Here is a 13061-nt window from a genome sequence, read left to right as displayed (position 1 = left end):
TAAAACAAAAAAATCACGTAATTTCTTATGAGATTTAAGGATGATTGTGCTGAATGGTTGCGTTTTTTTCTCATGATGTGGCCAAAACTAAACAGCGCGCGCAGTCGGATAAATGTGCCCCGAATGAAAATACTGGTAAACTAGTCTGTAGCTTGTTAATATCATCTGCTCTGAAATCCGCTCAAAGAGTATTTACTCACATCACTCAAGAAGATCTAAATGCATATTCTCATGAAACTGAGTGAGATCAAATGGTTATGGTTGGCATTCAGATTCAGTTTAGACGTTTCACCTGTAAAACGATAAAAATTATCATTCACGATTGACAGTGATGATGGCCTATTTTGAAATGAGGTAGGCCTAATTTGGTGTTTGACGGTATTAAATATAAAAACATGTATTCAAGTCAATGTGTGTAGGCAGACATTGCATTTGGATGATGTGTTTTATGCATATCAAATTATAATATTCAACGGTACTGTGCAAACGTTGATTGAGAAATTATAACTTTTTTTGGGGGGGGCTCCGGCACCTAAAGAAAAATTACACTACACCACTGAGTATAATAGGTTAAATTTCAATGGCATCATAGCTAGACATCTTTGTTTACTTTGAGTAAAGGCTGAAAGGTCTCATCATAAAAGTATTTTATGTTAAAATGGGTTACCTGGACATAATATATTCCTATGGGATTTTACCTAAAGTGACGTGTACAGGGCAGGTTTCCTGTACCTTTTTCTTAAAATTGATGCAAAACACAATATTAACTTAGTGTATATATCACTGCAAACAGTAGACTTCAGGGAACACCCATATTTACTTTTTAGAGTGTTTACATGTAAACTATTGGAAAGCATTACAAAAAACTGAATTTGGCATGAGTTTTCACCACTTTTCTACTCAGTTTGAAGGATATGTATATATCAGTGGCGGTTGGTGACGTTTAAGATGAGGGAGGACATTTTTCTTTTTTTATGAGCTTGGCCTTATTTCTATTACAGCATATTGGATGACTGTCATTCATATTCCATTCACCCAGCTCAATGTAACATCAACAGGTTTAGGCTACTACATGATACTCTAATTTTCCCTATACCCATCATGAGGTTGCTACAACCTAGCCTATGAATGAAAGTTTACAACGTAGGTGCACAGGTCGAGAGAAATATGTGAGTAATCAAGGTGAGACAGTGACACATTCAATACCGCCTTGCACACTCTTGCCTGCATTTAGCTGATCTAGCGTGTAATCATTAGCCCAACAGTTGCAAATTAGAGTTTCTATTGGACAAATTCAGGTATGTTTATCCCCGTTTCGTTCTGTTTCTGAAACATTTTAAAAGAATCGGCGGAATGAATACACCACTGATCACACGCAAACACAGTTCACTTTCATAGCAGCCACATACAAACAGCATGATAATTTTTCTCGTTGTATAATTCCTTCTCCCATCTACGGGCTCTCCTCCTCAGGATTTATTCCCAGGTTGAATTTTCCTAATGGACATACTTAAAACCCTGGTGAGAAACAGTGACTTGAGAACGATAAAGTAACATCGTTACAATGTAGGCGAGAATGTCTGTTGATAGTGGAAGAGCGTTCTATAATTGTTAGTTAGCATTGTAACAATAAAAATAAGCTGCCAAAAAAAATAAAACACTTTTCCCTTCGCTTGTGGACATCAGCTGACTGTGACCAGGCGAAAAAACCTTTCCAAGTCAAACCATCATAACTGCTAACCGCTACACACAGCCTACATCGTTATAACCATATTAGCTAGCTAACGTCATAGTTAACATAGCTACTAGAACTAACACGTTAGTAAAGTAACTACAGTCATGCAGTACAGTGTACTGTCAGCAAGCAGTTTAGCAAAACCAAAAGCTTACCTTGACTTGTAAGAGTTCCCATGTTGGATAGCCATAGCCAGCTAGCTAACATAGCATCCCTCTCTGTTTGAGCCGGGTGTTTGAGTAGGCTAAACTAACTAGCTGCATTCGCTAGCTAAGTGAGAGAAAAAAATACAATTAAATATAGCTAGCTATTTCTCTCTCTCTTGCTTCTCCTTCATTTAAAAAATAAATAAATTTGTTCAAAACTGTTCAACTATTGTCTTTCTCTCTCTTTGAGTCAACTACTCACTACATTATGCATTACAGTGCTAGCTAGCTGTATCTTATGCTTTCAGTACTAGATTCATTCTCTGATCCTTTGATTGGGTGGACAACATGTCAATTCATGCTCCAAGAGCTCTGGTAGGCTGGAGGACGTCCTCCGGAAGTTGTCATAATTACTGTGTAAGTCTATGGAAGGGGGTGAGAACCATGAGCCTCCTAGGTTTTGCATTGAAGTCAATGTACCCAGAGGAGGACAGAAACTAGCTGTCCTCCGGCTACACCATGGCGCTACCCTACAGAGTGCTGTAGAGGTTACTGTAGACCTTCATTGCTAAACAGTGTGTTTTAATCAATTATTTGGTGACATAAATATATTGAGTATAGTTGTATCTAAAAAGGATAACATTTTCAATGTTTCCACATTTTTATGAAATTCACTGAGGAGGATGGTCCTCCCCTTCCTCTGAGGAGGAGCTTCCACTGGTATATATGGCATTTTTGGGGGCATTTGTGTTTTCCAGACAACATTTTAAGATGAAATGTTTTTATATTTTCCCCTCAAACATTTAAATCCATAATTGGGCTGTATGTACCAATTATTTATGGAGATATGGCCAAGTGAATCTAGTCCAATATGGCCCCTTATTAGACTAAATTTTGTGGCTCGATCACAACATTTCCCGTAGCTGGAGTATGGTCATAATTACCTCAATATGACCCCCATGAAGGTATTAAGAGTATTTTATGATCAGAATTATTGTCTATATTATCTGTGCGGTTTATTTAGTGGGTAGATAACATTACAAAGTCATTTTGATATTGTTTGGAATGATTTTATCCTATTTTCTTTTAACAGGAACTCCAAATGGCAGCCAGTTTATTAAAATGGCCACCGTGGTTGACTGACATGCTTCCTAGACTGCATTTCATCTTTAAAATGTTCCTTTATGTATCTAATATTAGTGTACGAAGTTTTGTACTTGTATCATAAAGTTGAACATCTCGGGTATATTTGGTTCTTATGCGCTGGACTACAGAGGTCATGCCAAAACTCTTATTTTGAAGGATTTACAAAATCCGGAAGAAGCATCACATGTCACGTGATTTAACAGGATATTTAAGCTCCTGGCGCGAGTTGGAGAGAAAGGAACGTGACTCCCGAGAATTAAAGAAGCAGAAATAATCTTAGTTATAACGCTCACGGAAGCTGCCAAAACAGTAAGTTACATTATTAAACATTTTATACAACCATATAATTTCACTCAAAGGTCAAATATACTCAAGTCAATGCGTGTTTCACACAAACGATAGCGCGTTATTTATATTTTTCAATTTGAATGTAAGCCTGGCTGTACTGCTAACAGTTACTGTCCTGGGTTTGGCCTACTGAAATTATTTTTATGTTTTCTACCTTACAACTAATTTGGTCCACGTTCTTTTGAGCAAGACATTGATAATGTTAACTATTTAGCCAGTTGCCCTTACCTGAAACCTGGCCACACCAAAGATTCTGTTAACTTTCCCAATTTGTTTGTGGCAATACCTTGCCAGCCACCTCAGTACATTTTTGGCGGTTTCTTTTTGTTACAATACTAACTAACAATTATAGAACGCTCTTCCAGTATCAACAGCCATTCTCGCCTACATTGTAACGATGTTACTTTATCGTTCTCAAGTCAATGTTTCGAGCATAGTACATAGCCTTTTAGGATTTACAATTTACCGTTCTCACCAGGGTTTTAAGTATGTCCATTAGGAAAATTAAACCTGGGAATAAATCCTGAGTACGTCAAGGTAAAGCAAATAATGTAATGTTAGGCCAGTCAATCCCGGTCTAATGCACTGTGATCAATAGCGCGCAGCAGATTAGTCACTTTGACATTGTATGGAACTAGTACAATTCACTGCTGCTACATGTGCCATTTGCGCTCATCAAAAAGACAAACCACAACGTGCTTGGGTATACTACATATACCTTCTCGATAAAATAACCTGTAGTATACATTTATCACCTCATCTCCTTGTGGGACAATGTTTACGATAGATGGCCAATACGAAATGTAAACGCAACACTTGACTGGATAGTTATACAAAATCATCTCCACAGTTAGGCCTTAATGGTGAAAGGAGTTGGCTCTTATTTGAGTGATTTCTTGACGGTCAAATGTGTATTTGTTTGTGGCCGACGGCTTTTATAAAGAGCGCCCCGATTTTTCCCTTGCGGTTTGAATTGTTAACGCCTCGATCAGACCGAAAGTTATTGCGTTTTGGAACATCAGAAGTATTCATTCATTCATTTCCAATGGATCGCGGTTTGCCTTGCACCAATGTGTTGCAGTGTGTTCTGTGGCGCATACGTTGGAAAACCAATTTATGCTTAGACTTGAAAAATATTTTAAAAGGTTCATGTTGAACTTATTGCACACAACAAAAAATGTAGGATTAGGTAATGATTGACTGCAGAATTTATTACACAGTATTGATTGATGCAATGACTGTCAGTCTGATCAAGGTCTAAGTCCTGCGAATGACAGGCGAGTATGATCAAATCAACGGTACTAAACCAAAGATGCAGTAACCGGTTTTAAAGCAATGATTTTAGTGTCATCTTGACAACCTTTATATTAACATCACCAGTCTGATGTAAAATATGTTGATGTGAAAATGCAAGCTTGTGTTAGGTAGTAACAAAATGTCCACTCTGGGGAAATTAGCCCAGCGTAAAATTTTAACATGGCAAAATAATTTAACATGTACATTTTGGGTGATACACTATATATACATACAAGTATGTGTACACCCTTTCAAATTAGTGGATTTGGCTATTTAAGCCAAATCGTTGCTGACCGGTGTATAAAATGGAGCACACAGCCATGCACTCTCCATAGTCCAGTCAAATGTCTGCCCTGCTAGAGCTGCCCTGGTCAACTAAGTGCTGTTATTGTGAAGTGGAAACGTCTAGGAGCAACAACGGCTCAGCCGTGAAGTGGTAGGCCACACAATCTCTCAGAACAGGACCGCGGAGTGCTGAAGCGGGTAAAAATCCTCTGTCCTCTGCAACCCTCATTACAAAGTTCCAAACTGCCTCTGGAAGCAACATTGGCGCAAGAACTGTTCGTCGGGAGCTTCGTGAAATGGGTTTCCATGGCCGAGCAACTGCACAAAAGCCTACAAACACCTTGTGCAATGCCAAGCATCGGCTGGAGAGGTGTAAAGCTTGCCGCCGCCTCTGGAGCAGTGGAAACGCGTTCTCTGGAGTGATTAATCACGCTTCACCATCTGGCAGTCCGACGGACAAATCTGGGTTTGGCGGATGCCATGAGAACGCTACCTGCCCGACTGCAAAGTGGCAACTGTAGAATTTGGTTGAGGAATAAACGTCTGGGACTGTTTTTCATGGTTCGGACTAGGCCCCTTTAGTTCCAGTGAAGGGAAATCTTAACGCTGCACCATACAGTGATATTCTAGACGATTCTGTGCTTTCAACTTTATGGCAACCGTTTGGGGAAGGCCATTTCCTGTTTCAGCGTGACAATTCCCCTGTTCACAAAGCGAGGTCCGTACAGAAATGGTTTGTCAATTTAACTGGGCGCTTAAGACTAGTTTCTATGGAACAGTGTTTCACAGACTTTGCCCTAGCACTACACAGCTGATTCAACTCGACTAATCAATCTGTTTATTTAAATCCGCTGTAGGGCTAAAACCAAAACATGCACCCCTTGTGGTCCCCAGGACAGTTTGGGAAACCTGGTTCTATAATGTCTGTGCAGCTGCCTGAACGTTCGCAGTCGCTGTTACAAACAAAATGTTTGTTTTTTTACATGCCTGTCACAATTTCTTTAAAAGTTGATCATAACAAATGCCTCCATTGGCAGGAATGAGGAAATGCACTGTGTACAAAACATTAGGAACACCTACCTAAAATTGAGTTGTAACCCTGTGGTCCTCTGTAGCTCAGCTGGTAGAGCACGGCGCTTGTAACGCCAGGGTAGTGGGTTCGATCCCCGGGACCACCCATACACAAATGTATGCACACATGACTGTAAGTCGCTTTGGATAAAAGCGTCTGCTAAATGGCATATTATTTATATTATAACCCCTTTTGCCCTCAGAACAGGGACATGGACTGTACAAGGTTGTCAAAAGTGTTCCACAGGGATGTTGGCCCAAGTTGACTCTAATGCTTCTTGCCCTGTCACCCTCTGAATGGCACACATACACACATACTCAAGGCTTAAAAATCCTTTAACCTGTCTCCTCCCTTTATCCACACCGAAGTGGATTTAGCAGGCGATATCAATAAGGGGTCATAGCTTTCACCTGGTCAGTCTGTCATGGGAAGAGCAGGTGTTCCTAATGTTTTGTACACTGTGTATATCATGTTACATTCTGGGATTAATGTTTAATTTTGGTCACCCCATGCCTGTTCAACATCTAGCTAAATGTATGCGCTGTCTGCTTGTCAGCCAATAATACCTGGCATTACTAGAGCTAGCATGCAGCAGACTGTCAAGTTAATGAACTAAATATTATGTGCGAGGCATACACATTTTGCGAGGCAATGTAGCTCAGTTGGTAGAACATGGCGCTTGCAGCGCCAGGGTTGTGGGTTCGTTTCCCACGGGGGGGCCAGTATGAAAATGTATGCACTCACTAACTGTAAGTCGCTCTGGATAAGAGCGTCTGCTAAATGACTAAAATGTAAAATTTAACTGAAGAGACCTTACAAGTGGGTAACATGCCTTGAACAGTGAACCCACATCCTTCAAATTAATTATTGTCCCCTCACACACACCTTGGAATTGGGGGGGGGGGGGGGAGAGTAACTAATGCCTCACTGATTCTGTTTTGCGTGTAATCACATGAACACTCACTTGTACAGCTTTTATTAATTACTTTTAAATGTAAAGCTCAAACTGTACTGTACAATACTTTTCACATGTAATTATTAATTTGGAATGTGGAGGTGTTGACTTCATATGCGTTTCTATTTTAGAGCTTTTTTGGTGGATCCATTCAAGACATGGGACCCACAAGGAAAACCCTGCAAGTCCTCCAGCCTTCTGCAGTCAATAAAAACCTAGGCAGAGTAATACTGGTATGCAATGGGAATTTGTCACCGACGTTGCTGTATTTGGTTAACTATAGTGTATCGGTAAAATGTCTACCACTGCTGTGCGGGGTCATGTAATTATACGTTTTCATGTGTTCAGACTGGAAAGGTGGTTCCCAAAAGGAAGCGGTGGAACGCAGAACAAGTGAAGGGCTCAAAGAGGGTGAAAGCTGAAGTTGCTGTCACATCAACAAAAACAGAGGATGACAATCGACCCGACGGCGTTACCAAGGAGACCTACGAGCTAATGGTCAAAGGTATGTTGGTATTCAAAGCGTTACAAGGACAAATGGTTTCATAGATGGTCCTTGGCCCATTTATCCCAACAATGTTTCATCAACATGGACTTGGCTCACATTTTGTCTATGTTCATTATCATAATCTCATAGAATTGACTGTTTTTTAAAAATTATTATTGAGCTACGATCTTCTGTTTGTTCAGTAGTTTAATTGAAATGGCCTACCCCCTCCGTTTCAGAAACCCCTCCCTCCTCCTACTGGAAAGCGGTAGCCGAGGAGAGGCGTAAAGCTCTCTACAACGTACTCCAGGAGAACGAGAAGGTCAGTTAATCACTGAAGGGCTGCTGACTAATGTTTAGTCAACTTGTCCTGTTCCCACGGTGCAAAATGAGTCAATCACACAGTCTCTGGCAACACTCCAGGTGGAACAATGTGTGTTGGTCTGTGAACCATCCATATCTCTGAAACCATTAATCTCGTGGAATTCTGCCCCATGTCCTTTTTTTGGGGGGCCTTGGCGCATAAAGTGGAATTATTTTAGTCATTGATTTAAGCTGATAACGTTTAACATTTTAGCGGATTATGAAGTCTGTGAAACTACCTTTTTTATTTTTTATATTCTATGTTCTGAGTGACTTTATCACCTTGTTTGAGCAGTTGCACAAAGACATCGAGGCCAAGGATGAGCAGATAGCCCAGTTGAAGACCGAGAATGATGAGCTTCAGGAACTGGCCCAACATGTACAGCACATGGCTGACATGATAGAGGTGAGAGCTGGGAATTTGATGCCCACCAACTTTTATTTTCCATGTATTTGAGGTCTATGGTGGATGCTTTTAAACTTAAGGTAGCTTGTGATGTTCAAAGCTAATATTCTGCTATCTCCTCTCAGAGGTTAACAGGAAAGAGTCCGGAAAGTCTAGAAGACCTGCGAGAGATCGCGCTTGGTGCCGATGATGAGGAACTAGAAGAATCTGATGAAGATGACCTCAGTTCCAGCAGTGACTTCACACCCAGGTCGGATGTCTTGGATGTCACAGAAGATGAGGTCACAGAACAACAGGAAGATGAACGCTCAGGGGAGGATGATTGAGTGACTGAACCTTTGACTGTACTAGTGAAATCCCTTCAGGAGATGCCTGTGCTTCTCACTTGAAGTGTTATGGACTCAACATTCTGGCATTGACGCCTGTAGTTACTTTATATATTTTCTTAGCTTAACATCTGAGGTACTTGTGCCCTACTTGTGTAAGATTTTTTACTTTGATCAACCACAACCTTTTTACCATGCAGCTATGAGAAGAGGTGCTTCCCTCATAATTGTTTAATCCCTTTTTATTCGTATATATATCTTTTTTTAAATAACTTTGTTGACTTTTTAATGTAATTTGTTGGTATTCATTTAAATTTAGGATTTTGTTATGGCGCTGTTGTAATGCACTCTGTACATATCCTTCAGGACTGTCCTATGAAATAAATGCCTTTTATTTTGTAATAACTGAGCGAGCACACATTGAATATCCCTTTGAGCATGGTGAAGTTATTAATTACACTTTGGATGGTGTATCAATACACCCAGTCACTACAAAGATACAGGCATCCTTCCTAAATCTGTTGCCGGAGGGGAAGGACACCGCTCAGGGATTTCACCATGAGGCCAATGGAGACTTTTAAAACCATTTTAATGGCTGTAATAGGAGAACTAAGGATGGACCAACAACAATGTAGTTAAATGATCGCCTGAAAAGAAGGAAGCCTGCAGAATAAAAATATTCAAAAACATGCATCCTGTTTGCAATAAGGCACTAAAGTAAAACTGCAAAAAAAAAAAAAACTTTATGTTCTGAATACAAAGTGTTATGTTTGGGGCAAATCCAACACTTAATATTTTCAAGCATGTTGGTGGCTGCATCATGTTATGCGTATGCTTGTCATTGGCAAGTTTTTTTTTTTTTTTTTTTTGAATACAAACTGGAATAGAGCCAAGCACAGGCAAAATTCAAGAACCAGGAACACCTGGTTCAGTCTGCTTTCCACCAGACACTGGGATACAAATTCACCTTTCAGCAGGACGATAACCTAAAACAAGGCCAAAGCTACACTGGAGCTGCTTACCGAGGCGACATTGGATGTTCGTGAGTGGCGTAGTTACAGTTCTGACTTAAATCGGCTTGAAAGTCTATGGCAAGATCAACAACCAACCGACAGAACTTAGATTTACCCAGAAAGACTCACAGCTGTTATCGCTGCAAAAGGTGATTCTAACAGGTTTCGACTCAGTGGTGTGAATACTTATGTAAATCAGATTTCTGTATTTCATTTTTAATCGATTTGCAAAAATGTATAGAAAACATGTTTTCACTTTGTCATTATGGGGTATTGTGTGTAGATGGATGAGATCAATGTAGAATTTAGGCTGTAACACAAAATGTGGAATAAGTCAAGGGCTGTAAACACTTTTTGAAAGCACTGTAGCTCACCTGCTGGCCCTACCTGTAGCTCTAACCTCTAGGCTACCTGCTGGCCCCACCTGTAGCTCTAACCTCTAGGCTACCTGCTGGCCCCACCTGTAGCTCTAACCTCTAGGCTACCTGCTGTCCCTACCTGTAGCTCTAACCTCTAGGCTACCTGCTGGCCCCACCTGTAGCTCGAACTTCTAGGCTACCTGCTGTCCCTACCTGTAGCTCTAACCTCTAGGCTACCTGCTGGCCCCACCTGTAGCTCGAACGTCTAGGTTACCTGCTGTCCCTGCCTGTCGCTCCAACCTCTAGGTTACCTGCTACATAACAAACTTTGTAATTAACAATGGCAATGCAATGTGCTTTGATTTCAAAACAGCACTGAGACCCACTCCATTGTTTATGTATGTCACTATAGGATAATTAGCCCACAGGAGTTGCGCTTCACCATAAGACAATTGGGAGCAATTAGATGTTTAAACAAGAACGTTGCATAACACCATTTACTCTCAATTGTCTTGTTGGGCGGCGCGCCTGTAGGATGATTATCCATTTGTGATGTGCTGTTCAAACACAGATTATTCTTGTTGACAAGGTGACCTTTGTAACCTCTGCTGCTAGAAACTACAGTCAAGATAAGTGATGATTAGCTAGACCTATTCAGTGAGTGCAGGTTTCTTCTCTTTAGTCCAATCAATATACTACAATAGACCAAGATGTCTTACATTCTGAAGTGTTGAATCAAGGTTGGGAGCATTAAGCACCTGTTTCTTATTCTACACTATTACTGTACGGGTGTTTCCCAGTAGTCCAATTACATTTTAGTCATTTAGCAGACGCTCTTATCCAGAGCGACTTACAGTTAGTGAATACATGTTTATTTTTATACTGGCCCCCCCGTGGGAATCAAACCCACAACCCTGGCGTTGCAAACGCCATGCTCTATCAACTGAGCTACATCCCTGCCGGCCATTCCCTCCCCTACCCTGGACGACGCTGGGCCAATTGTGCGCCGCCCATGAGTCTCCCGGTCGCGGCCGGCTGCGACAGAGCCTGGATTCGAACCAGGATCTCTAGTGGCACAGTTAGCACTGCGATGCAGTGCCTTAGACCACTGCACCACTCAGGAGTCTCCAGTCAAGATAATGTGGTGGACTGCCTGTACGCTTTTCTCCAGAGGCAGTTCTGAATATCCTGGCCTGCTAGGCTAATCGTCTTAGTGCAGGTTCTTTATAGCCTTCATCATGTGGAAACGGGTAGTGTTTGATATGGTTGCTGTAAAATAATGCAATACGCTGAGTCATGGTGGCAGTTTTCCTTTGTGTACAGCTGAACTTGTGTAGATCGGAACGCTTGCGAGAATTCAAAATGGTCTGACCGACTGTGACGCAGCCACATTCTTAACTCTCATACTACCGACTGGGGACATTTTGACCCCAGAGGCATATTTTTTTATCATAGCCCAAAGGTGGCTGATTTCCTATTCTTCAAATGTTTCATGACTTTGTCAATCAACTTGTTCTTACAATTCAAAATCATTGTTTTGTGTTCCTGTATAATAAAAAAAAAGAAGAAAAAAAAGTATTTTTCACCCCAGCCAAAAACACCTAATTATACCTTTATTTGAATGTCGGTTTCTCTGGAGACATAGGTTATCCATACCACCAGAGGATGGAGGGGGACCTGTATCAGTGATTTTGGCCAGATAGACAGATCATCTGCAGAGAGATAATGTAGCTCCCCATGTACTCACCTAAGATTGTAATTTTCTATATATGTATCAAATGACTGCCCAAAACCAAAATTACCTTATTTTTGTGCATATAAAAATCTGCCAATGGTATAAATACTTGATAGAACTGCAATACTCAACTCAGATATGCTCTCTGAATCTACACAGCTGTATTGGCATGTATTCCCCCGCAAATCTAAGTATTTGTTTGAATCCAGGTTTCTCTGGAGACTCAAGTTATCCATATCCTCAGAGGGTGGAGGGGGACCTGTATCAGTGATCTTGACTTGATAGACAGATAACCTGCAGAGATGGAGTACCTTATGTACTCCCCTATTGTTATAAATGGTTACAAAATCATCATAGATATATGCTTAGTTGAAGTCAAATCAGTTCATAGAAGTCTGTCAGTGGTTTGTGTGTATATGTACAGTGAGGGAAAAAAGTATTTGATCCCCTGCTGATTTTGTACGTTTGCCCACTGACAAAGAAATGATCAGTCTATAATTTTAATGGTAGGTTTATTTGAACATTGAGAGACAGAATAACAACAACAAAATCCAGAAAAACGCATGTCAGAAATGTTATAAATTGATTTGCATTTTAATGAGGGAAATAAGTATTTGACCCCCTCTCAATCAGAAAGGTTTCTGGCTCCCAGGTGTCTTTTATACAGGTAACGAGCTGAGATTAGGAGCACACTCTTAAAGGGAGTGCTCCTAATCTCAGTTTGTTACCTGTATAAAAGACACCTGTCCACAGAAGCAATCAATCAATCAGATTCCGAACTCTCCACCATGGCCAAGACCAAAGAGCTCTCCAAGGATGTCAGGGACAAGATTGTAGACCTACACAAGGTTGGAATGGGCTACAAGACCATCGCCAAACAGTTTGGTGAGAAGGTGACAACAGTTGGTGCGATTATTCGCAAATGGAAGAAACACAAAATAACTGTCAATCTCCCTCGGCCTGGGGCTCCATGCAAGAACTCACCTCGTGGAGTTGCAATGATCATGAGAACGGTGAGTAATCAGCCCAGAACTACATGGGAGGATCTTGTCAATGATCTCAAGGCAGCTGGGACCATAGTCAGCAAGAAAATAATTGGTAACACACTACGCCGTGATGGACTGAAATCCTGCAGCGCCCGCAAGGTCCCCCTGCTCAAGAAAGCACATATACAGGCCTGTCTGAAGTTTGCCAATGAACATCTGAATGATTCAGAGGAGAACTGGGTGAAAGTGTTGTGGTCAGATGAGACCAAAATCGAGCTCTTTGGCATCAACTCAACTCGCCGTGTTTGGAGGAGGAGGAATGCTGCCTATGACCCCAAGAACACCATCCCCACCATCAAACATGGAGGTGGAAACATTCTGCTTTGGGGGTGTTTTTCTGCTA

General features: G+C 41.0%; 1 protein-coding gene across 1 annotated transcript; it reads left to right on the top strand.

The window, feature by feature from the left end:
• The first annotated feature begins 3255 nt into the window (after window positions 1-3255).
• Window positions 3256-9299, top strand: LOC311132871 (geminin-like). The gene is made up of 6 exons (XM_084166228.1): window positions 3256-3336; window positions 7115-7216; window positions 7332-7488; window positions 7710-7792; window positions 8129-8239; window positions 8365-9299. Exons 2-6 carry the CDS (start codon window positions 7142-7144, stop codon window positions 8563-8565), a joined length of 627 nt encoding a protein of 208 aa, XP_084022354.1. The 5' UTR covers window positions 3256-3336; window positions 7115-7141; the 3' UTR covers window positions 8566-9299.
• Window positions 9300-13061: the final 3762 nt, after the last annotated feature.

Source organism: Coregonus lavaretus, assembly GCF_964263955.1.
Source record: "Coregonus lavaretus genome assembly, chromosome: 7".
NCBI lineage: Eukaryota > Metazoa > Chordata > Actinopteri > Salmoniformes > Salmonidae > Coregonus > Coregonus lavaretus.
This window is presented reverse-complemented; position numbering and strand designations above follow the sequence as displayed.

What these genes read in the sequence shown, in the direction of transcription:
- LOC311132871 (XM_084166228.1), top strand. Translation starts at nt 7,142, where the DNA reads ATGGGACCCACAAGGAAAACCCTGCAAGTCCTCCAGCCTTCTGCAGTC. An exon ending in ACCTAGGCAGAGTAATACTG is followed by an intron (nt 7,217 to 7,331) that starts GTATGCAATGGG and finishes TCATGTGTTCAG; the next exon opens with ACTGGAAAGGTGGTTCCCAA. An exon ending in ACATGGCTGACATGATAGAG is followed by an intron (nt 8,240 to 8,364) that starts GTGAGAGCTGGG and finishes ATCTCCTCTCAG; the next exon opens with AGGTTAACAGGAAAGAGTCC.